Source organism: Haliotis rubra, unplaced genomic scaffold (assembly GCF_003918875.1).
Source record: "Haliotis rubra isolate DU_JTF1 unplaced genomic scaffold, ASM391887v1 Scf112, whole genome shotgun sequence".
Lineage (NCBI taxonomy): Eukaryota > Metazoa > Mollusca > Gastropoda > Lepetellida > Haliotidae > Haliotis > Haliotis rubra.
The window spans coordinates 283,025-306,982 of record NW_025765026.1 but is presented as its reverse complement, the minus strand read 5'-3'; the positions used below and the strand labels follow the sequence as shown (position 1 = coordinate 306,982).

Here is a 23,958-nt window from a genome sequence, read left to right as displayed (position 1 = left end):
TATTCTATTCTGTACTTCAATTGTAATTGCTGTGCAGTAGTTATTATTGATTTGTAAACCTAGTTCATTTTCTGAGATACCTAATTGTTTTCGTCGAATACGTCGATAAGTAACAACAGACACAAATGGAATTTTGGGTACCATAGGCATATTATAGAGGTTAAATTTCATTAAATGGCCAGCGTCCACGTCTCATCTGTTGAAAGTCTTGACAGAACACTCAAAACGTGTCAATACCTTGATCAAAACGTGTCAATACCTTGATCAAAACGTGTCAATACCTTGATCAAAACGTGTCAATACCTTGATCAAAATACCTTGATCAAAACGTGTGGGAACCCATCAGAACGCGACAGTGAGTGAGTGAGTGAGTTTAGTTTTACGCTGCACTCAGCAATATTCCAGCTATATGGCGGCGGTCTGTAAATAATCGAGTTTGGACCAGACAATCCAGTCATCAACAGCATGAGCATCGATCTGCGCAATTGGGAACCGATGACATGTGTCAACCAAGTCAGCGAAACTGACCACCCGATCCCGTTAGTCGCCTCTTACGACAAGATAGTCGCCCAGAACGCGACAGGCGGGAAGGAACCGAACCGTAGTGCGCCTTTGAGCTGCATGGACTCAGCAGCCCGTTTTTCCTAACGGCCCATCACGGATACCGTGATAGACCGTGACAAGACTTGACTTTGGAGGGAAAACATGTCCAAAATCTCACGGCGCACTACATTCCGGGGAAACGGGGCTGCCCTGGCCTCCGGGGACATAGTGTAACCCTAGCATAAGGATTTTATATGAATTGCTTTAGGCATTGGATTCGAATCTTCCCATAGCGAAAGCAAGACGTCACGGGAAAGGTGTGATCCTAACAGTTTAAATTAGGCAGCAGATTAGGGTTGACTAGGCAATAGCTGGAACTGCATTGAATCATACTTACAGATGAATTATATGGCCTGCCTCCGATTTACGAATGACGGCAATCGTTATAAGCGACGTAGCTACGATCAGTATGTCAGGACAACATCTCTTGGCCATAACAGATATTTTATGTCGGTGCATGTCTGAAAGTGATTTGTCGTTTTGTCAGTGTATATAATTAATGCTTCGGATATATGGTAAAATAGTTAGCTGCATCCTAAATACATTTTCATATCATTTTCCCAGTGGGTTCTGATATCATCCCCTACAGCTTGAGTCCTATTCCACTTGACAGACTTATTCTTCTTCCGTACAATCTATCTACATGTATAACAATGAAGTTGTATGATGTTGAAGAATCTCGACGGTGGTAACATTCTATCTACACAGTGCTCTTTCGCACGTAGGAATTTAGTGGACGGCATTATTTTCCAGTAGCTCATGACGACATCGTCATCGTGTTTGTTTGTTTTTGTTTGTTGGTTGTTTAACGCCGTACTCAGCAATATTCCAGCTATATGGCGGCGATCTGAAAATAATCGAGTCTGGGACAGACAATCCAGTGATCAAGCATCAATAATTGGGATACGATGGCATGTGTCAACCAAGTCAGCAAACCTGACCACCCTGTCCCGTTAGTTGCTTCATACGACAAGTATGGGTTGCTGAAGACCAATCATCATTGTGTAATCACGATGTTCGACTTAAGCCACGAATGTTGTAAACCAGGGCCCCGTTCCTCAAAGCGATCGTAGCGCTAAGAAGATCGTAACTCCCATACTTTAACATAGACTTACAACTGTCGTAGCGCTACGATCGCTTTGAGGAACGGGGCGCTGATCTTGTACCAACAAAATCGTGAAATATATATAGATTGGACCTGATTGAAATATTTTCAACGGGGGTGTGTGTGTGTGTGTGTGTGTGTGTGTGTGTGTGTGTGTGTGTGGATCCCGAGGATCCGGGTTAGAATTGGTCTTCAGCAACCCATGCTTGTCGTAAGAGGCGGTTAAGGGATCGGGTGCAGTGGTTGATCTGGTTGACATCGTATCCCCACTGCGCAGATCGATGATCATAATGTTGAGAACTGGATTGTCTGGTCCACATAGCTGGAATATTGCCGAGTGCGGCGTTAAACCCGTTTTAAATAAGCTTTCCTCTTGTCATATAGACGTGTTGAGATATTCTTTCAGTCTGAATCGTTATGCATTGACGTAAATATGAAACAGTTGAGGCGGTTACATGAGTGTCTTTTATATCAGGTGGGTAAATTATTTGAGCGAACTTGACTGTTAATCAATGAATAATATTAACTTAACAAATAGTCACGATCATGTATTCAAGCATCATATGTTTCAGTGTGACTGGGAATCAAGGCCCTGTCGACAAGACGACTTTGTCTACAAGGAAACAGATATGGGCAGATGTTTCACATTTAACGGTACGTTGAATATGTATTCGTGGGACTTGGGGTGGGTACTCGAGAATAACTTAATATTTCGAAGATTAAAATACATATTAGTTCCCAGTAATAGTTGCATGGTAATGATGAACGAATTATGAACGCATGGAAACGGGCAATGAAGTATGACAGTTTATATCGACAGTTTATATACAGTTGTTTATATCGCCTGTTATGTTGACGGGCGATTGGGGTAAGATGGGAAATTTCTATGTTGACGTTTTCATTGGCATAGAGCGTAATAGCGCCACGATTTGACAAACATTCATTCAGTTGACGAGGGATATTGGGTGTGGGTTTCCCAATGGCGACTGGAGAGAGTACGTCCCACTCCAGCGCATGGTCAAGTTCAGCCCAAACAGTCGACGGCCGCCTGTGATGTTGATCCGGACGTCACCCTATCATGTTCCAGACGTCTTCAATGGGTCTGCTCTCATTTCTGACCATGGGATGTTATAGATGTTATAGAGTACGCGCGTTGTCATCCTGAAAGACAACACATCGACCCACTCGCTGGCGAGACAAAGGGTGTCAGTATGTAGTTCAGATAGTTCTCTCTAATGGCCCTTCCTTACACAATATGGAGCGGGTTGATTGCTATTGTGATGCCATCCCATACAATAGGCGATCAACATCAACGTGTCATGTTGACATTGGCTTGAGCCTTCCGACGTCGCCAGACACGACGGCAAAGTGCAAAGAGAAACGTAACTCAACCAAAAACATGATACTGATAAGCGACCAGTTTCGACGTTGTCTGTATCAATGACATCTACGACAATATGTCGGTTTTAGATCGGGGACATAACTCGACGTCGTCATGACTGCATGGAGATTGCAAATCTTCTGCAAAACTCGCATTCCGGTAGCTTGATTAAATGTAGTAGCAATTTGATTCTTTGTTCCAACTCGATTTCGTAGAGCGGGTTGATCGTCCATATTAAAGGTATGTTGGTACCTGTTCTTCGCTTGAAATGGTATTCATTTATGAGAGTGGGTATTGTGTTTAGCACTATCACAGCTAACAAAGAAATTTAACACATGTGGTAAGTCAAACACAGGCTTCTACGAAGGCTTTAACCAACAGGCCCTCATCGCTTCCTACAATTCTGGACGTGTGAAAATGTGTGGAAATGTGCGTACGTGCGTGCGTGCGTTCATATATAGTCCCTGGATCCATACTTGCTTCAAGCATTTCACATATGCTATGGACCCAACCACCAGTCTTCCCAGCAGATCCCGTTTTGAAAGTCCGACTCTGAAAGCTATTAGACGGCAATTTAAACGAAAACGTATTTTGGTATATGTGCTGACATGAATAAACTGTTGGCATTTTTCAATGAATGGAATAAATGGTAAAACATGTCATAAATTATTATGAATCTGTCATTTGATCAGATTTGGGTATTTTTGTGACAGTTCATGTATCCCCTGCTAAGATCATATCATGTTATACGGCCATATAGCTGGAATATTGCTGAGTGCGTCGTAAAACTAAGCTCACTCATATCATGTTATAACTTACACTGAACAAAATAATAAAAAGACTCTTCACCTATGTGGCAGCTTCTATTGTACTTATACACCACCCTGACTTCAGGACGGTGGGGTAGCCTAGTGGTTAAAGCGTTCGCTCGTCACGCCGAAGACCCGGGTTCGATGCCCCACATGGGTACAATGCGTGAAGCCCATTTCTGGTGTTCCCCGTCGTGATATTGCTGGAATATTGCTAAAAGCGGCGTAAACTCACTACCTTCAGGTGACCTGATCTTATATCACACAATATAAATCTACACACATATTTTCTGTTGCAGTGAATGGTTCTCTGCAAGCTCGGAAGTCTGGACGCAGTCATGGGCTGCGCCTCGTCTTGAATGTCGAGGACGTGGAATACACTCGAAGTATTGATGGGTACCTGGGAACAGGTTTTATGGTGACTATCGATTAAATATCATCTCCACAGGTGTGATTAACGCTTACCAATATGGTCCTCCCCGCAGAAAGCTTCTGTCTGATTCAACTTAAGACCTTGGCAGGAATTGGGCACCGTGATGTAGGACATAGGTTCTTCCACACTTTAAACAATGAACCACCCCACTGAATTGTTTTGCCATTGGTACTACTATCAAAGCCACGCAGACGACAAAATCGAAATTTGTGGTAATCGTTCAAGAGAGAGAGTCCATCGTCAGGACTACTGCAGCTCATCTGTGAAATCAGCAAAATGTGCATACCCAGCGTAGTTTTGAGACTGCTCTCTGGAATTTTGCTCTGCATCAGGAGGTATACTGGTTATTGAGCAACTGTATACCCGATTCTGACTTAATTCATAGCATTATCTGAAAACAGGCAATCTCAAAACCGGGAAACGCCAGCCACAACATACTGTTACTGACAAAATATATGCTCTCTCCTTATATCATTTATCCCGTGAAGTATTTCCATGCTCCCATATGTGAGCGTATATTTTTTCCAGTGCTAAGGTCTTGCTGTTATATTAAAGATTGCTGTTCACGCGCCGGAGGTGCCCCCAATCATGTCCGAGATGGGTATAGCTGTAGCGCCCGGCTCCCAGCACTTCATGAGTTTCGGAGTGAAGGTCAGTTTCATAAGCTAAATCAAGGTCAGTTTCATGTTCTTCAACTTCCGGAAGTCGATACCAGTGAAACTCGAAAACAGCTGCACGTTGATTTTCCCCGTTGTAAATCACAAAAGGTAAAGGGTGTTTTAAAATTACATGAATGGATCGCTGAAAATCAATGATGGCACCAGGTGTTTGCGAAAAGGGGATTAACGGTGTCACTCGCCTCTAACAATATCCTAATAAGAAATTAAGTGTTAGCATCAAATGATGGCTTTATTTGAATCCATTTGTTATGACCCAACAACGAGTGCTGTTTCCTGTAGAGCTATATTAGCATGCATACCCTCAGGTAACCACTCCTGTTGATGAACTATTTAATTCCGCATTACAGTCAGTTGTGTAACCCATCCGTCAAAGTACAGAATAGTGGCATGAAAACATTCGAAGGAATGCTTTCACTGTGTTGGACTTTATTGGAGTATTAACCATCAAATAGTGAAGGCCGAACTCATTGTATGAGTTCGGCCCTCATTCCATGAAGGTTCATAGTCCAATGGACTCACACTAACTGCAATGCAATTCTTTCTTAACATTGACAGTATTTTGACTATATAGGAATAACGTTTGCGTAAAAAGACGGAAAGTGAACCTTTACTTCTGCATGCACGTAGGTACGGGAATGACGGGCACTGACATACAGCTAATGTAAATCCATATAAATAGTTCGAATTGCGACGTGAAGACATATTCCTACTTACAGATATCCATAAACGCATGGATCCTGACACTATTCCAAAATATCCAAATACACGTAAGTATAGGGTGCATGGTACTATACTTTGAGCTACTAATAACTGACTCGCCAGCACCTGGTATCATCTTTATTTCAAAAAGGATTCCAAAACATATTCTTATGGCAGTTTCAGCTGAAGGTTCTAATTGCTATGGAAAGGGTTCTTTTTCTGTACATGTCTACTTAAGTGGAAATCGAGATTTAGAGAAGTTTACTACCTGTTTGTATGCACTGTTGCAACATGATTGAAGTGGAAAACATACGATTACAATGAATACATGGTATCCTAACCTGATGCTATATGTTGAGGTATGATTTTCTTTATTTATTTCTGTATTATAACAGAAGGTAACAGCAAATGAGGGTGTGGGTGGCTGTGGCATGAAGTTTCTGAAGTATTATCCAGGAAACTACTCTCGGGATGCATGCAGACAGGAGTGTGAGATGGATTTCATCGTCAGCATGTGCAACTGCAAGGACGTTTCAAATCCAAGCGATGTTCAACTTTGCACGCCCCAACAGTACCAGGAATGTTTAATCCCAGCCGTAGAGCAGTATCTGGAGACAGACACTGGCTGTGAAGCTGGATGTCCTGAGCCATGCAGATACACCAGGTTCACCACCCAACATTCCAGCTCCCCACTGACCAGGAACTACATTACTGCGTACACCAAGGCCAAGGGTAAGACTGAAGAGTACTGGAGGAGGAACCTCGTTATTCTGGAGATGTATATGAGCTCTATGACCTACGAACACATGGAAAAACAGGTCGGGTATGAGATCCTGGACCTGTTCTGTGACATCGGTGGAGCACTGGGGCTGTTGCTTGGTGCCAGTCTGCTGACAGTGTTAGAAGTGTTTGACTTCTTGTGTATCACTGTCTTCTCGGTGGTGTTTGAAAAGAACAAAGTTCATAAGATTGATCCAGGAGATAATTCTAAATAATGCATGAGTGATCTAAACGACCCCCCCAAAAAACCCCAAAAGCAAAGCCCAACCCCCCAAAAAACCACCAATAAAACCACACCAAAAAACCAACAACCCAAAACATAAAACCAAAGACCCCCAAAAAAAACTCAAACAAACAAACAAACGAAAAACCCAACGTACATTAAAACCATGTACTTGGTTTTTGGTTTGATAACGTGTGGCTAATTTACGTACCTATGAGATTGCAATCTGACAGATGTGATGATTTGTGTTTGACTTCTTGTGTATCACAGTCTTCTCGTCGTTATTTGAAAAGAACAAAGTTGATTTACCCAGGAGATCATTCCAAATAATGGATGGGTGATTTAAAAAAAGCACCCAACAAACATGAAAAGAAATGTACTTGGTTTTGGGTTTGATAACGTGTGGCTAATTCACCTATGAGACTGCAACCGGACAGATGTGATGAATGTGTTCTCGAACATTTAATGGCAAATATATTGTATGAAATAAATGATATTGATTAAGTGTTCAGTTACCATGCCAACTTTTTTGACCCTAGGTCAGGTTTATGGTTGATGTTGACATGCATGAGGTTGTTTATCAAAGACATATACAATGTAAAAGAAGAACTCTCCCTTTCTCAAAACCGATCGTATGAAGTAGTGATATCAGCAAATGCAAGTTGGTATGTTTAAGGCTTTCAAAGTATTCATGACCCGTGAAGATCTTCAGTAACCCATGCTTGTCGTAAGAGGCGACTAACGGGATCGGGTGGTCAGGCTCGCTGACTTGTTTGACACATGTCATCGGTTCCCCCTTGCGCAGATCGATGCTCATGTTGTTGATCACTGGATGGTCTGGTCCAGACTCGATTATTTACAGACCACCGCCATATTGCTGGAATATTGCTGAGTTGCAGCGTAAAACTAAACTCACTCACTCAAAGTATTCATTCAACTGTCAAGATACTTTAAACTTCACAGCAGAATACCCCACTCCAACCCCCACACCGATTTCATATACTCTTGAAATATATGTAGAGGACACTAATATAATATACTCCTGGAAACGAATAAGGGAACACATGAATGTACAAGTATTCCTTTATTCTTTTCCAGGATTTTTCACAAGGTATGTATTGCGCTGTGAGTGAAATTCTGGAAATAAATCAAGGAACACTTGTACTTTCATGTGTTCCCGTATTCATTTCCATGTGTATATTTCGAAAATTGTAAGGAAAATTCTTTTTTAGTGAAAGGAATAGGATAGTAATAAACGAAACACTTTACATCCATTGGAGAAGTATGACAATAGATGATATGACGGCCAGCGATCCCGAATGACGAAGGGGTAACATAGGAATGTTCAAAGTTGGCGTTATTGGATCATTTGTCTGTAATTCCGCAACACATTGTCAGACATTCATTCACTTATCCCCTTTGCCCTTGACATGGACGCACCCATTTCCTTTCCATGGTCAGTGGGGGAAAACTCTGGACTCGTTGCTGACCGTGATATTCGATGGACGTTGTGCACCTGGAGCATTGACGATTCGTGCACGGTGACAAAGCATTGTCGTCCTAAACGACCAAACCCCGATAAACACGTTTTGCAAACCGGACAACAAACGGTGTCAGTATTTTGTCCAATACTACTGCAGATAGCGCTGACCTTGCATTTTGTGTTGCAAAATTGTGATTGCAACTGGTTTATGTGTCAATATATTAGTTTGATGAGTGACACCGCAGTTAATGTTTATTGTCTCTACTTATGAATTATAATTTCGGGTGGCGTATTTCATTTAAATTTAATAAAATTTTCTCAACATATTCTATGTGTGTGTTTTTGTCTTCATTCCCAATCAGAGACTGTTCAGAATCCGAGAATAATTCTAAAATGTCAAAGCTACAATATATCTAGTCTCAAAATAGATTTCAATTCGCACAAAAGACACCATAGTGGTAGAAATGATGTGAATCGATAAGGATTTCGCAAAGAGAGTAAGGACGACCTGGCCTAACTGGTAGCACCAACACGCTCACAATTGGCATAAAATCGTTGCATATTCCTGTGCGTCGTTAAAATATTTATATATACATTGCTTTATTTTGAGAAAAACCTGATACTGAATCTAAAAAGAATTACGTCGGATGTTCTGAAGTATTTGGACGTTTAATACTTTTAATGTTATTCAATAGGTACACGACGGCAATCACTTACAGCCGACAAAGGCATCTAATAATTTCTTCATGTCAGTAATGGAACACCCATTATAACAGTCCTGACACACCAAAGTTGATATTCATGTTGATTTCTGGGAATCGAGGAGTGGATAACTAATTGGGATGTGACATTAACAACGTTCCACATCATAGGATCTCAATATCATTAAATTCTATCCGGTGCTCGGAGATTCCTCGTGGTATAAATCCAAGAACATTATTTGTGTAATGCCAACGTTCACTCCGATGAACAATGGGGCATCATACCTCGTAATGGACTTTCACTGTTTGTAATTATGTGAATAAATGTTAGATGTAATGGTGTTATATTTGGTAGAAGAGTCTTTTATACTTCATTTGGCCAACGATTTTTATCAGGAATGTTTAATTGAGATAGTCAAACAAGAGGATAAACACATGTTGGTTGAACTGGGGAGTTGATCTAGGGTGTACATGGAAAGTTGAATAACGTTAACTTAACACGTGGTATCCTCTCCCTGAACAAATAATGTGATCAATCACGGAACAAATATCTTTATTGATGTAAACTAGGAATAATGCGTAGCGTCATTGTAGGATGAAATGTGTGAACCATTCGTACTTTGATAAGACCATACACTGTGCATCACAAACATTAGTGATTTACTGGTGACGTATTACATTTACAAGGTGATATCTATTTACACAACACTCAAATGCACCAAATGCCCTCAAGGTTAATGACTGTTGAAAAAACCCATCAAGCTAGAATTAAGTGGCGTGACAGATGATATACTATTTAAAAAAAGAAACGCATAACCCAGAAATCTGTTGCGAAAATGTTGTATTTTCAAACATGTACAACTCGTCCACAAATAGACTATAGTACATGAATTCTTACATCAGTTTAGAAGACGGAAATGTCTATACAACCAAGTAGAAAATTGTAGATAACGGAGACGTTGGACGCGATGGGGACGACGTAGCACGGTCCCGACGTCGGGTCTCCTGGCTCTTAGTCCAATCTCTCTAAACCTGTTCCGTACAGTGTGACCGGGTATCCTCCGAAGTCCAGGCAGCCTGACTGCTGTGCTCTCACCCGTGGCAGTACGATCACGCAAATGAAGTACCCGGATGTACGTATCTTGGGCTGCAGTGGTGACTCGAGGTCTGCCTTTACGGTGACGGTCATTTGTTATACCTGTTTGGTTGTAACGACCTACAAGTCTATTACGCTCAGACTAACATTCAGACGCCTGGAACAGAAGATTGGTAATCTCCAGCGTGCATTCTTTCAATGGCGATGTTCCGTGTCGCAGAGTCAAGACGTGGCGTAGTGATTTGACCTTGAAACTCCTTCAAAACGAATGCCGATTTCCGAAAGTAATTTGGATTCTTATAGCCTGACAATGCATGCTCTTTGCTGCACAATTTCAACTGGAAGGTGATTTCTGCTGCGTTGTGGCGATGCCTTTTTAATCCTTGTAAGAAATCTCATCAAAATCAACATTTTCATGTAAAGTCGATTTTTTACTTGTGCAGTTGTGTAAAATCATCAACACTTTTGTTACATATTTTGACGATTATTTGAATACAACAGGTAATTAATAGATTTTTTAAAATACAAAACGACTATGCGTTTCCTTTTTTGGATAGTATATTCTCGTCATTAAAAACAGAGCCCTCATTTGGCTTCATTGCAAATTCATTTCCCAAGTTGAAACAAGATAACCAGAAACCAGTACATACAAGAGATGCGTGTGAAACCATTGAAACTGTGACCTGTCGATTTCCATGTTGAAACAATAACTTGGCAAACAAATTTTGTGTAGAACCAACCATACAAGGAAGAAATGTTGCACTGTTAACAACTGTTAACTATATAAATTCAACTCAGTTTACAAATAAATACCTATTACAGCAAAGGAATTCCAATGGCAGTACAAGACCACTGTCAATGCTATCTATAAACAGTGATGACTGACTGACTGAGTTTAGTTTTACGCCGCTTTTAGCAATATTCCAGCAATATCACGGCGGGAGACACCAGAAATGGGCTTCACACATTGTGCCCATGTGGGGAATCGAACCCGGGTCTTCGGCGTGACGAGCCAACGCTTTAAAAAACGTGATGATGATAATCAGCTAGCTGCAAAAATGGATAAACTTCCAAAGCTGGCTGAAAATACTGAATGAGTGAGTGAGTTAGTTTACTTTTACGCCGCACACAGCAATATTCCACCTATATGGCGGCTGTCTGTAAATAATCGAGTCTGGACTAGACAATCCAGTGATCAACAGCATGAGCATCGATCTGCTCAAATGTAAACCGATAACATGTGTCAACCAATTCAGCGAGCCTGACCTCCCGATCCCGTTAGTCGCCTCTTACGACAAGCATGGGTTACTGAAGATCAATATTCTAACCCGGAACTTCACGGGTAGGCTGAAAATACTGATCTGAACGGATTGCTGTACATGACTGAGATTATAGAGGCACGCACGTGACCCTTTATATGCTCTTAATACCTTATGGTGGAGGTGGGGTAGCCCAGTGGTTAAAGCGTTCGATCGTCACGCCGAAAAGCCGGGTTCGATAATCCACATGGGTATATTGGGTGAAGCCTATTTCTGATGTTTCCCGCCATGAGTGAGTGAGTATGTATTTATGCCGTTTTTAGCAATAATATCCCGGCGGGGGACACCAGAAATGGTCTTCACACACTTTACCCATGTGGGGAATTGAACCCGGGCCTTCAGCGTGACGAGCGGACGCTTTAACCACTAGGCTACCATACCGCCCCTACCCCGTCGTGATATTGCTGGGATATTTCGTAATTCTAATGCTGAATACTACTATCGGTTATAGAATCTTTGACCCTTGTATCCTTGTCGCCAAGTATAAACATAACTACCACACCACTGTCCTCCACAAAATCCCAAAAGAAACGATGCCGCACAACCACAACACTGTTTCACAATGAACCACGTGTACACTGCCACGTGGTATTGTCACCTTTGGAGAACACAGAACTTTCTTTGCTTATTTGGGTATAGATTATTAGTAATCTTTACAGAAATGGACCGTGAGGAGTCTTTAGCAATCCATGCTTGTCGCAAGAGGCGACTAACGGCATGGTCTGGCTCGTTGATGTAGTTGACACATGCCATCGTATCCCAATTGTGTAGATCGATGCTCTTCATGTTGATCACTGGACTGACTCGATTATTTACATACCGTCGCCATATAGCTTGACTATTGCTGAGTGTGGCGTTAAACAACAAATATAACTTTAGAAAAAAAATGCAAATCACATGTTCAGTCAAAACTGATCACACTCAAACATATTGCGATATTGCATCAGCGATAATGATGTTTTTACCATTTTATGCTTGATGTCCATATGAAATTCCTGCAAAGACAAACTCCAACGAATTAAGCAGTAGATTTTGTTCTCCCTTTAATGAAAGAACGTTAGAAGTTTGTGACGCTTGTACACTTATATACCAAGCTGTACCCAAGTTCAAATTATCGCAATACAGTTTCTCTTTTTCTGTGGTAGAAATAATCTCTGATGTTTATCGTTTTTTTGATAAATAATAACAAATAGGATGCTCGTGTTACCATGATTCTACCATGACTTCAGTAAACACTGGATTGTGATTGGTTAATTATAGTCATTCAGAGGTATATAATCACGATATACAGGTCTCTGTTTTCCGTGCGCAATTATACATTGTTTACGGTAATGCACTTTTTTCGTTTGACCACCAACATGGCCGACGTAAACAAAGCAACCGATACATTGATGGATTACGGCGATTTTGCAGTTGGAAATTTTGCATCTCTACTCGATGATGGATTTAGCGATGATGAGTTCAACTCATTACTGTCGCAAATCACAGAAACAGGTGATTATATACACAAATTAGTTCACAAGTATAGAAAACAATACTCAGTCGAATAACGCCAAGATATCGTCTGCTTTTCGAAGAATAAAAACACAAGCAAAACTGTCATTACGTACATTCAGTGTTATGCCAAAACGGATCCAGTATACATAATTTTTCATATTAAATTGTATTTATTATCAGATTTCGTTGACGATATCACCACTGATCCTGACTTGGTAACGGAGGAGAAATTAAATTCAGAGCTATCACAATTCCGTTATACTGCCTCTGATGTCAAAACACAGTAGGTTTATCTCCTAATTCCAGTTTCAATTTCTTCAGATTTCACGGTACAGTCAACACCCAGCCTGAATGAAACTGTAGGTCGCCCTAATGAACCTGACCAAACCAAATCTGATTTGGGAAATTTGGGTATGAAAATTTTGCCATAAGAAAACAAGATTAATGAATAATTAAAAAAGAGTATGTTCGAATGTCAGAACTGAAAGCGATTATGAATATATTTACAGCATCATGACTGAAATTAGCTACTACCACAGGCCTCTATTAATATAACAATAAACATAACAATCGCAATAGTAATATAACAAGTTTGAAGCTGGCCTACATGTGAAAATAACATTGGTAAACATTACCTAAATGTGTCTATTTACTGTAATTTAATAGATGTCAAAGATGAAAATTCAGCACCTTCGGATACCAACAAATCAAGGCGCTTCGAAAAAGTGGACGAGGCTGATTTGGACCAGATATACCTTGCCGAGAGACCTAAAAACACCCTAAAAACAACTCATTGGGGCGTTTCTATTTTCAAACGTAAGAAAATAAGGCAATGAAAAAAATGTACAAGAATTTTTTTTAGAATTCGATTTTATTTTCACTTAATTTCACCAATGAGTTTTCTTTACTAATTTAGAAAATAGCTTTACACAACATGACATATAGACCTAACATGACATACACCTAATATTTTTAATCATCAGAATTCATGTGAAAATTGTATAAAAAGTACTGTAAGTGTAACCGAACCCTACTTATACTGAAAAAAACATATTTCCTACCTTTTCATAGGTATTCCAAGTAGATCTACTGATTATATTCCTTTCCATTCAGAATGGCTAACACAACAAAATGGGAATCCAAACTTTGAAAGTCTTCCGGCCGATGAACTGGCAAAATTGCTTCGACATTTTTTATGCCGAAGTAAGGACGATCGACGGCCAGTATTACTCCAAGTCGAGCTATGTGGGAATCAGGGCCGCCATACATCGCCATCTCAGAGCACCTCCTCACGAGTGCAATTTCAATATCTTGCAGGATCAGCTGTTTCACAGTGCAAATAATGTTTTTCTCGGTATCTTGCGCAAAATAAAAAAGATGGGCTTGGATAACCCCAAACATCATGAGGCAATTTCTGAGGGTGACATGGCAAAAATAAGATCACATTTGTCTGTTGACACACCGGAAAACCTCCAAGTTAAAGTTTGGTTCGATCTCACACTCGGTTTCGGTAGGCGGGGCTGTGAAAATCAGCGGTCTCTCTCCCGCGATTCTTTCACTGTCGAAACAGACGACATGGGTCTTCAATACATCACGATGACACACTCTGAGGCTACAAAGAATCATCCAGGGGGGGGGTTCATGATAAGGGGCAGGGAAAACCTCGTATATATGAGACCGGGTTGTCTTCGTGTCCAGTCAATTCATTTTCAAAATACAAATCGAAATTGAATCCACAAAATCCAGCATTTTTTCAGCAAGGGCGGAAATCTGTAACTGCTTTCGACACCACGTGGTACACTCTGAAACCATTAGGCCACAACACGCTTTCTTCAATGATGAAAAGTTTGTCAGTAAGTGCCGGCTTGAGTAAAATTTACACAAATCACTGCGTGCGTGCCACAACGGTAACTATTTTGTCGCATGCTGGTGTGGAATCGCGCGAGATCGTAAAGTTGACAGGACACAAGAATCAGCAAAGTTTAAATTCATACAACACCGATTCTTCCTCCGACCAAAAAAGAAAGTATTCATCAATTCTGCAGGGTAATTCAGGTAGTTCCACGCACTTGGCTCCATCTTTCAGTTTGAATTCGGCGAATCAGGTCAACTTGGCACAAAGTGTAAAGTCATGTGCGTCGTCCACATTTCAAATCACTAACTGTGCAGTGACAGTCATCAACAATCATTACGGTGGGAATTAGGTCAGTGGGTTAATTCATTCCAAAACTTGAGAGGGGTTCCAGTTTTAAAAATTCATAAGTTTTCATCTGTTCAAAACCCAACAATTATGCTTCACACTGTAAACATAACATAGTAAAACGTGTGAATAAAGTTCTGAAGCATTGAAGCTGTTGTTTGTTTGAATATATTTTTACAAAGTTGGCATTGTTCAAAATTTGGGAAGAGGCCATCACCCCTACATGCAGTTGGACTGTACAAAAGAATTGTTGCACCTCTTCGGTGTTCCGAGCGCGAGCTTGTCGTACCGAATAGCGCAGCGGCACAGTCGCGGAGGTAAATAGTTCGTTTTAAAAATCTTAATAACGCAGTTATGGTAGAATGGAGATAAACATACTGTGTTGGAAAATCAGAGGTATATAACGAAATTATAATAGCTCTAAATATTTGATTTAAAACCTCACGCTACGCGTTCGGTAAATCGGTTTTAAATCAAATTTAGAGCTATTATAATTTCTATTTATATACCTCTGATTTTCCAACAGCGACGTATGGTATAATGTCAGCCTCATAGCTCCAGAACAAGTCTAGGGTGAACATCCAAGATGAGTGTAGCAATAAACTGTTGGTGTGGTATGTGGCATGACTGATTTAGGCGCACGCCTTATTGTGTAGTTTAACAACCGCCCGGGAGGTTGTATCCCATGCTGGATTACTCTAGCTGTTCCTGACAATTCCTGATAATTCTTCACTTCCATATCAACAAACTCATTTTTGACCTCCACCAAATCCCAACGTAACTAATGCAGCGCCATTAAAACCGCTTCACAATAAACAACAATATAAGGACCAAACTCTACAACTAGGCCAACATCACAGGATCTACAATGTCAGTGAGGCAAATAGTTCATTATGATTATTTCTGTTAAGCTATTGTTTATACAGAACGCACAACTATGCTGGGTATAGGTTGTAATGTTCTCTGATTATCTGAATAGGTCTAACACTGTTACATGTTCTATATGACAAAGTACACTAACCTAATAGTATACGCTCATAATTATGACATAGAAATCGTTATTCCTTTATTCACATATTCTATCATATGAAACCAGTGTGCTATCATGAAAAACGCAAAGATACAGAGATTGATGTGCACAACAAAATTCCTTTGTTTAGATTTTGCCAATACGAGCAGTGATTCCGATGTATAACGAAAGGGATCGGCAGACAGGGGAGCACATTAGTTGCACACACATACTTCTTTCCTAAATGTCTTCTCCCAAATTTCAGATACATGTAGATTTTATCAATGAAGGAAGTCCAGGAATTCAGACATTGCATGCATTGTTACTTCAGTTAACACTTTTCTCTGTAGTAAGAAATGTACCAATACCTACCATCAGTACGTTTAGTTAAGAATGGCCAATGGATGAAGGAACGAAGTCAGGCATATGTCTCTGTGGTGTTGAAAGTTATAAGATCAGATCTTTTGACAGAATTGAACTGGACAACTTTCTATAATTCAAACTTATAAACTGTTGAAAAAGTAGAATACTCGAGGTTAGAAACTGTACAATATTTGAGGAATTCAGTACGTAACTCCTTCAGTGATCACCCAGTGGTCAGTTGACATAAATCCTCGTATATCCCGGGTTCGATTCCCCACATGGGTACAATGTGTGCAGCCCATTTCTGGTGTCCCCGCCGTGATATAGCTTGAATATTGTTAAAAGCGGCGTAAAACTGAACTTACTCACTCACTCGTATATCACTTCAAGTCTAACACACTTGTCAATAAGGTGGCTCTGTATGCATGTCGTGTGGGATAACAGTGCATTTTGACAGAAGTGAACTTTTTCTTAGAGGCAAAAACTCAAGCAAATCCCATTTTGAGAACCCACAAGGTATTAACTTCACTTGTCTCAAGTACTTCCTGTAAAGATAAAGAAGGTACTTCTTTGATTGTATTCATGTTTGATTATGCAAAATCCTGGAAGTCAGTAGAGGCATCGTGGTCGTGGTCGCTGTGCAACAAGGTAGATTCCAATGAACCCTGAATCTGAAGTGTGTATGGACGAACAGCAGCCGCAGCTGACACTTTATCTCCATTCTTTGATATTTGTATGATTGGAATACTGATGTTTAAGTTCAAAGAAGGCCTGTTGACAAAACAAGGGGTTTGTATCAGCTATGTTCAAATTGTTTAATCCCAAATTGACATCAGACACTATTGACTGGCACTTCCGGTAGTATATAATCAGCAAAATCAGACACATGTACATTTGCATCTGCTATACGATACTTAATGCGGACAAAAGTGCAGCAGTCGAGTTGGGTTTCTTATCATGTAAGGTCTAATAAGGACACGGCAAAGTGAAAGGCAGGGTTGAATGGATTAGAATTGAGTTTAGTAACATATTGCCGTGCCCGTTTTATCCGTCTGATCTCAAGACAAAGCTCATTACTTTCAACATATAAGCTTCCAACAGGGTAAGTTCTAAATGCACTTAAACACAGTATAAGACCTTGGTGGTGAATGGCTTCAGGTTCTTTTTTTTATCTAAGAGTGAGTTGGGTTTTACGTCACTTGTAGCAATATTCCAGTAATATCATGGCGGGGGACACCAGAAATGGGCTTCACACATTGTGCTTAGGTGGGGAATCGAACCCGGGTCGTTTTGCGTTTACGACAAGAATAAACACAGCACATTTTGTCTTTGAACAAAACATGTGTATTTTGTTGTGACAAAGTTGTAATTGTTTCCAATTGTTTCTCAATGATCCATCGGTATTTTCATTCAAAACCTTCACAAGGCTACTTATTCTAACACTAAAAAGAGCAACTGATAAAATGCTACCTTGAGGGACTCCCACTTACTGACCAAATACAGTAGCAAATATGGAACATACTCTGACTTTAAAGATCCTGTCTCCTACAAACTGTGAAATACACTCAGGCATACGGCCTCGAAGACAAATATGATGCCAATCTTTCAGAATATCATTATACTTCCATGTCGTATCATAAGCTTTCTGAAAGTCTCAAAGTAGTGAAACAACATGCTGTGTATTAAAAAAAGCCATTTCGGACAAAAGATTCTAATCTCACAAGATGATCAACAGTGCTCTTGTGATGTCTAAATCACATGGGATATCCGTTATCCGATAATGTGATTCCAGATACCATGGCCAGACAAGGCGCAAACTGATCATCCGTTCCATAGTTTTACAGAAGCTTTTCTAAACTTTCTTCAGTCATATCGGTATACCATGGCGTGTATCTATATACATTTGTATTGTATATCACACATCTTTGGTGTTTGTTGGTTTCACATGTGAAGAAAGAGAAGGAACAGTTCAGAAGACAATATATAATGTGTTCTGCCGCAGACAACTACGGTGGACATCCAGCCATTTACGTCTATCATATAGTGAAAATATCAGATGTGGTTGTATTGAATTCCAAGATCTAAAGAATATCCATTCGCTGGGAATAATAACGATACACAGCCACGACACCATAGTAATACCAGGGTATAATGTAAAGGGTTCTAACTGTGCAATTGTATTAATCCCTCTATATTTTCCGTTCAGCCCACCACACTTCTCTCCCCAGGGTAACATTCTCTCTCTCAGAGAACAATTTTGAGCAAGTGGAATGAGCTGTTAGCTTAGCCGTTAATCAGCGGCGACTAATGCATAGAATCCAAATACGATGATGTCAGCCATCAACCCATTTACAAAGTCAACATGAATCTGTCATGTATTGAACCCACACAACACAGTCCATACATAACACCCACGTTCCATGTGCCACAATGTTGAGCAATCAGCAGAGATTCCACGACCACGGGATACCAATTGAAAAACCAAATGACAAGATGTTCTTATACTTCGTGTGCGCATGGTTTGAAATCTAAATTCTGGCCATCTTGACGAACGTATCTGCTCTCAAGCAATGAGAGGCAATAAACCGTTTCACGAGAGGGTGACGGTACAGGGATTATCTCAAATATGTGACGCCAATTCCAATATCTTCAGACGTGTAGTCTGGTTCCTCATCTTTTGTGGCGGACTTTCTTTCACCACCTTCAACATCTACAAGCAGATATCTTTATATCTGTCCGCCCCGGTCAACGTGAGAGTAGATCAAATCCTTGACAACACCCTTTCGTTTCCGACCATAACAATATGTAATAACAATATGGTGAGGAGTTCACTGATTGAGAATCTTGGATGGAGCGAAGCGCAGCAAGTGGCGTATCCATATACTGATTTCGATGAACAGTTACCAAACGTTAACCTTAGTCAGTTGGACATCTCAAAGATGTTTCTTGACGGACTAGTATATGTAAACAGCAGTTACGGACACATCTTGGAAAACATTGTCCTTAAGGTAGGTAGCATGAGTAAATACTAGAAAGTGAAAGCGTGATCATAAATCATTGAAGTTATTTGCTATTGCTGAATGTATATATGTACGGACATATGTTTGACACAATCTATACAAGTTGAACTGCACCCTGAAATGCAAATATTCTTTTTATTATCCCTACACGCATGATGGCAGCGTAGAGATCAAATATCTGCTCTTACAGTTAATATACTATTTCAGAGATGTATATGCAAGATCCATGAATTGTGGAATCGCTTCTTCAAAATGTAGGATTTTCTGTGATCTCTTGTTCATTATTTTTTATTTCATCAGGAAGCATTGCTATATTACTTGAATAAATTTGGAATAAATCTCCTAGAGATAAGTGTAACACTAAACATTTATACATTATGTTACGAAGACTTGGTTAGAATATTCAACATATATCATCATGCTCCTAAGGTTACTGGGTAATATATAAATATACAGTTTGCGATAATAAATATGTTAACTGGAACCAAATCCGTATATGACACAACACCGATATGGCATCCCGGAATCCATGGAGAATATCTCGCCTATACCGTGTTAAATGAAATAAATGGCGAAAAATCAAAGTTATTTTAAAAGTTATAAAAATAACCCTAAATAAACACGTAGCAATGCACTTTACATGAAATTTGGCACGTGCACATTGCACAATCAACTTACTCCTTTTTTGCATGCTATTTGACACCTGAAGTTCACATACCTGCTATTGAAGAACGGTTGATTATTCTCTAGCCTCTGAATGTTGTGGAAAATACGTTAATTTCAACCTAAACTGTGCGTAAGTCATGCCGCGGTTTATAGAAGACCAGCCCCAACGCGCCGTATGTATGCTGGAGACTGAAATGGCCCCAAATGAAGTGGACAGTCATTTGGTGTCCACCGAAAGGCGATCTCATCTCTAAGTAGACGTTATACTAAAAGGTGAGGATACTCCGTTTTGTATCCCTTGTGATGAAAGAATCACGGTCAAGCATGTCCTGCTTGACTGTGTTGATTTTTCCATCACACGGGATAAATATTTCAGTGTTAAAACGGTAAAAGATCGTTTTAACGAAGTTAATTATCATTTAATTATTGAGTTTTTAAAAGAAATTGAACTGATTGATAAATTTTGAGTGATACAATTTGTACATAAATAGTTTTTAATGTTGGAAGTTTAGCTGTACCCTCAAGGGGAATTAAAGAATTGTAAAATTATTGTCCTCCGGGGAAGGGACGTAAGCCCCAAAACTCTCAAAGTAAATTTCAAACTTACCAGGATTTTAAGCGTAGAATTTTTGTGATTTTAATTATGGCTAAATTTGACTACAATCGCCGGCTGAAGAAGGGATGATTTAAATCCAACTAGGGTCCATGTAGGTAGCAAAGGTACAGTAAGTCCCCTTGGTCCTTAGTATGGTGATCAACCTTCAGTTGCTGGTGATCTATAGCCCGTTCCTATATTGTACTGTTATCTCTCGTGATCTATGTTTATGATAGCGTACTAGTTTTAAATTAAGAGCTTTAATATTCTAGTAGTTTTACTGTCCTTCGATGACAGATGTTTATGTTATACATTTATTGATTTGAATATTGATATTAACTGTTCTCGTCACGGTATGGCTGCAATAATTGCCGATGTGACGTTAAACTTTAACTCACTCACTCTGAGGAGACGTTGTCAACATAATGAGAACACGAGAGATTTGCCTCGCACCGGCCGTCCACGCGTGACGTCACTTCGGCAAGACCGACATATTCGAATGATCCATCTAAGGAATCGATTCCAGACTGCCAGTTTGACTGCTAGGATCATTTCTGGCTTACGTCTAATCAGTTCCAGAACTGTACGGAACCGACTGAGGGAGAATAACATCCGGCCCGCAAGACGCCATGTTTTGCTCCAACGTCACCGACAGGCACGTCTTGCCTGATGCAGACAGTATCTACAGTACAGGAGACAAGATTGGGATGGTGTTTTGTTCAATGACAAGTCGACATTTCATCTGGACAGCTCAGATGACAGGGAAGGGTCTACAGACGTCGAGGTGAACGGTATGGTGTCACGCGTGTTGTTCAACGTCGACAATTTGGTGGCATAAACGTTATGGTATAGAAAAGCGTCACATCTCATGGTCGGACACAATTTGTCATTGTAAATGGCAATCAGACAGGTCTGCGATACAGGGATGAGATATATTATTTAAGGACAAAGACGTAATATAATGCCCGTCCACATGTCGCACGTTTAGTGACCGATTTCCTGAGACAGCAGAAGATTACGGTACTCCCCTGCTCAGCTGTTTCTCCGGATCTGTCCCCGATCGAGCACGCTTGGGGTGACATGGAGCGATGTTTATGTCAGGAAGACTTGAAGCTGGCCACACTGCACAAGCCGTTGCCAATCACTTCCAGGTCAACGTTCGGACCATCTACAGGCTGCAGCAACCTTTCCGGGCCTCTAATACCACAAATGATCGCCCCCGTACTGGCAGACCAAGGGTGATCACAAGACGACAAGACCGCCATGCTGTGCGACAGCACGTACAGAATCCCTTCATGCAGGCATCCGAAACAGCACGCCAGACAGTGGGAATACACGGAAGACCAATCGGTTCTGATACAGTACGCCGACGTCTTAACAGCGGGAACCTCCATTGCCGTAGACCTTGCCGTGTCATCCGCGTAAAAGTCAATAGCTTTGGACGGTCTGAGGTCATCGTCAATAGGACGTTTGGTTTTCTTTGTTGGGGTTTCATAAGCCATGTTGTATTTTTTAAATTTCATCATCCGGGCCCCCACGCACCACGGAGTATCACAAGGACAATGCTAACACAAGCGGGTCTCACCAAGGATACCCGGATGATATACGCACGCGGAAAAATTAAAAGGTTAATTACTCCACCAGATTGGCCCATGAGCCACCGCCTTCTGGGCATACGACTCTAGGCAAATACATGAAAGTGTGCATTTGAAAATGTGAAGGTCTAAAATTTCGCCAAGACAACATAACATAATGTAATGCTCAGGGCTTGGCGTGACCAGCCGATTGGTTGAACCGGGCCCATTCAACCACCCGTCTAAGTGAAGTCAGGGGCGAAGTGGTGTGTTGGGCAAAGGAACACTGTTCCTGGAACCAGCGCCCTCAACCACCAGACTCCCTTCCTTCACCGACACAGGGGCGCAACCCACGGCCAACAGGTTGGTGGACCAAATATACCCCCGGGTCCACAACGGGGGGTTGAAGAGCGCTTAGCGTTACCCAGCACCCACCACGAGGAGGTGGCTCTTCACGGATGCCGTATGGAATAAGAAGTGGTGTCACAGATTTGTTGAGTGCCGCCTTGGCAGCAAGATCAGCCATTGTGTTCCCAGAAATGCCAACGTGGCTGGGTAACCAACAAATGACGATGTCGTATTTGCCAGTAGCAAGATCATTATATAATTCAACAATTTGGGTTAAAAGTGGATGTTTACAAGAAAGATTTTTAATAGCCTGAAGGCAAGAAAGAGAGTCTGAATAGATTATATATTGTTTGTATTTAGGGTGTTTTTGAATATACTTTTAGGCTGTTAATATGGCGCTTGCTTCTGCTGTAAAAATAGAGCTGTTATCTGGTCATTGAGAAGATATTGTTCTGGATCCAATGACAGTGGCACAAAGCCACTGCGCCACCATCCCTGGACAGCAGTTAAAAGAGTTGGGACTGCCATGTTGGTGTTTTACTACATAATTAATACAAGCGAAAACCTATACGCATTTTTAACATCGGTGGAGAACAACAATCGGGTAGAGTTGGGCTGGTCATGTTAACATCAACCATAATCAACCATCTTATTTCTTTCAGTGTGACTGGGAATCAGCGCCATGTGGACACGACGACTTTGTCTATCTGGAAACTGATATGGGGAAATGTTTCACGTATAACGGTAAATGGTATTTGTCATTGAGACATCCAGTCCTGCAACTGAGTAGCGAGTGTTACCGTCATATACTTGGATGGTAGCGATTCAGGTTTCAGTCAACTGGAACAAAACGTTTGGGACATTCCTTGACGCCGTGGCGTCTAATGGACTCATCAATGTAGAAACTGGGAGCTTTAAATAACGACTGCATTGTGTTGGGTATGGCAGCAATTATCCCTTAACCGTACTCTGAGACAACAACATATGCATGATGTATAAATGCAGTATCCATAGTCTAAATGTAATGTTTCAAGGTGAACTGACATACACAAGGTATATACGGAGGCCCATCTTCTCCTTAAAATGTTCTTTAAAATGAAAGCATAGGTACACGTAAAACGTGAATCTTCTATGGAGAAGCAGATTGTGTTTCCCAATTTGGTTTTAAAAGATCATCATTGACGAAAGCACACTTTGTTTAAAATGAAATAAGATTTAATAAATACCTGTGACCAAATGATGGGATATTTAACTTTTGGGTGATTATTTTTGGGAACCAGGTTGTATGATTGTAATGGATTTAGAAAAATATATTTCGATTCAAATTGTGTTTTGCATTTAGGGTAAGTAAAGTGAGTAAGTGTTAATGTGTCA

General features: G+C 40.6%; 1 protein-coding gene across 1 annotated transcript in view; it reads left to right on the top strand.

The window, feature by feature from the left end:
* The window catches only part of LOC124289912 (acid-sensing ion channel 1A-like), a 30,051-nt gene extending 23,346 nt beyond the window's left edge, over positions 1-6,705 (top strand). The window contains exons 2-5 of the mRNA XM_046726587.1: positions 2,281-2,362; positions 4,198-4,316; positions 4,887-4,982; positions 6,106-6,705. Coding sequence (XP_046582543.1) covers positions 2,281-2,362; positions 4,198-4,316; positions 4,887-4,982; positions 6,106-6,705 — 897 coding nt within the window. The remainder of the gene's footprint in view (positions 1-2,280; positions 2,363-4,197; positions 4,317-4,886; positions 4,983-6,105) is intronic.
* The last annotated feature ends 17,253 nt before the right edge of the window (positions 6,706-23,958 follow it).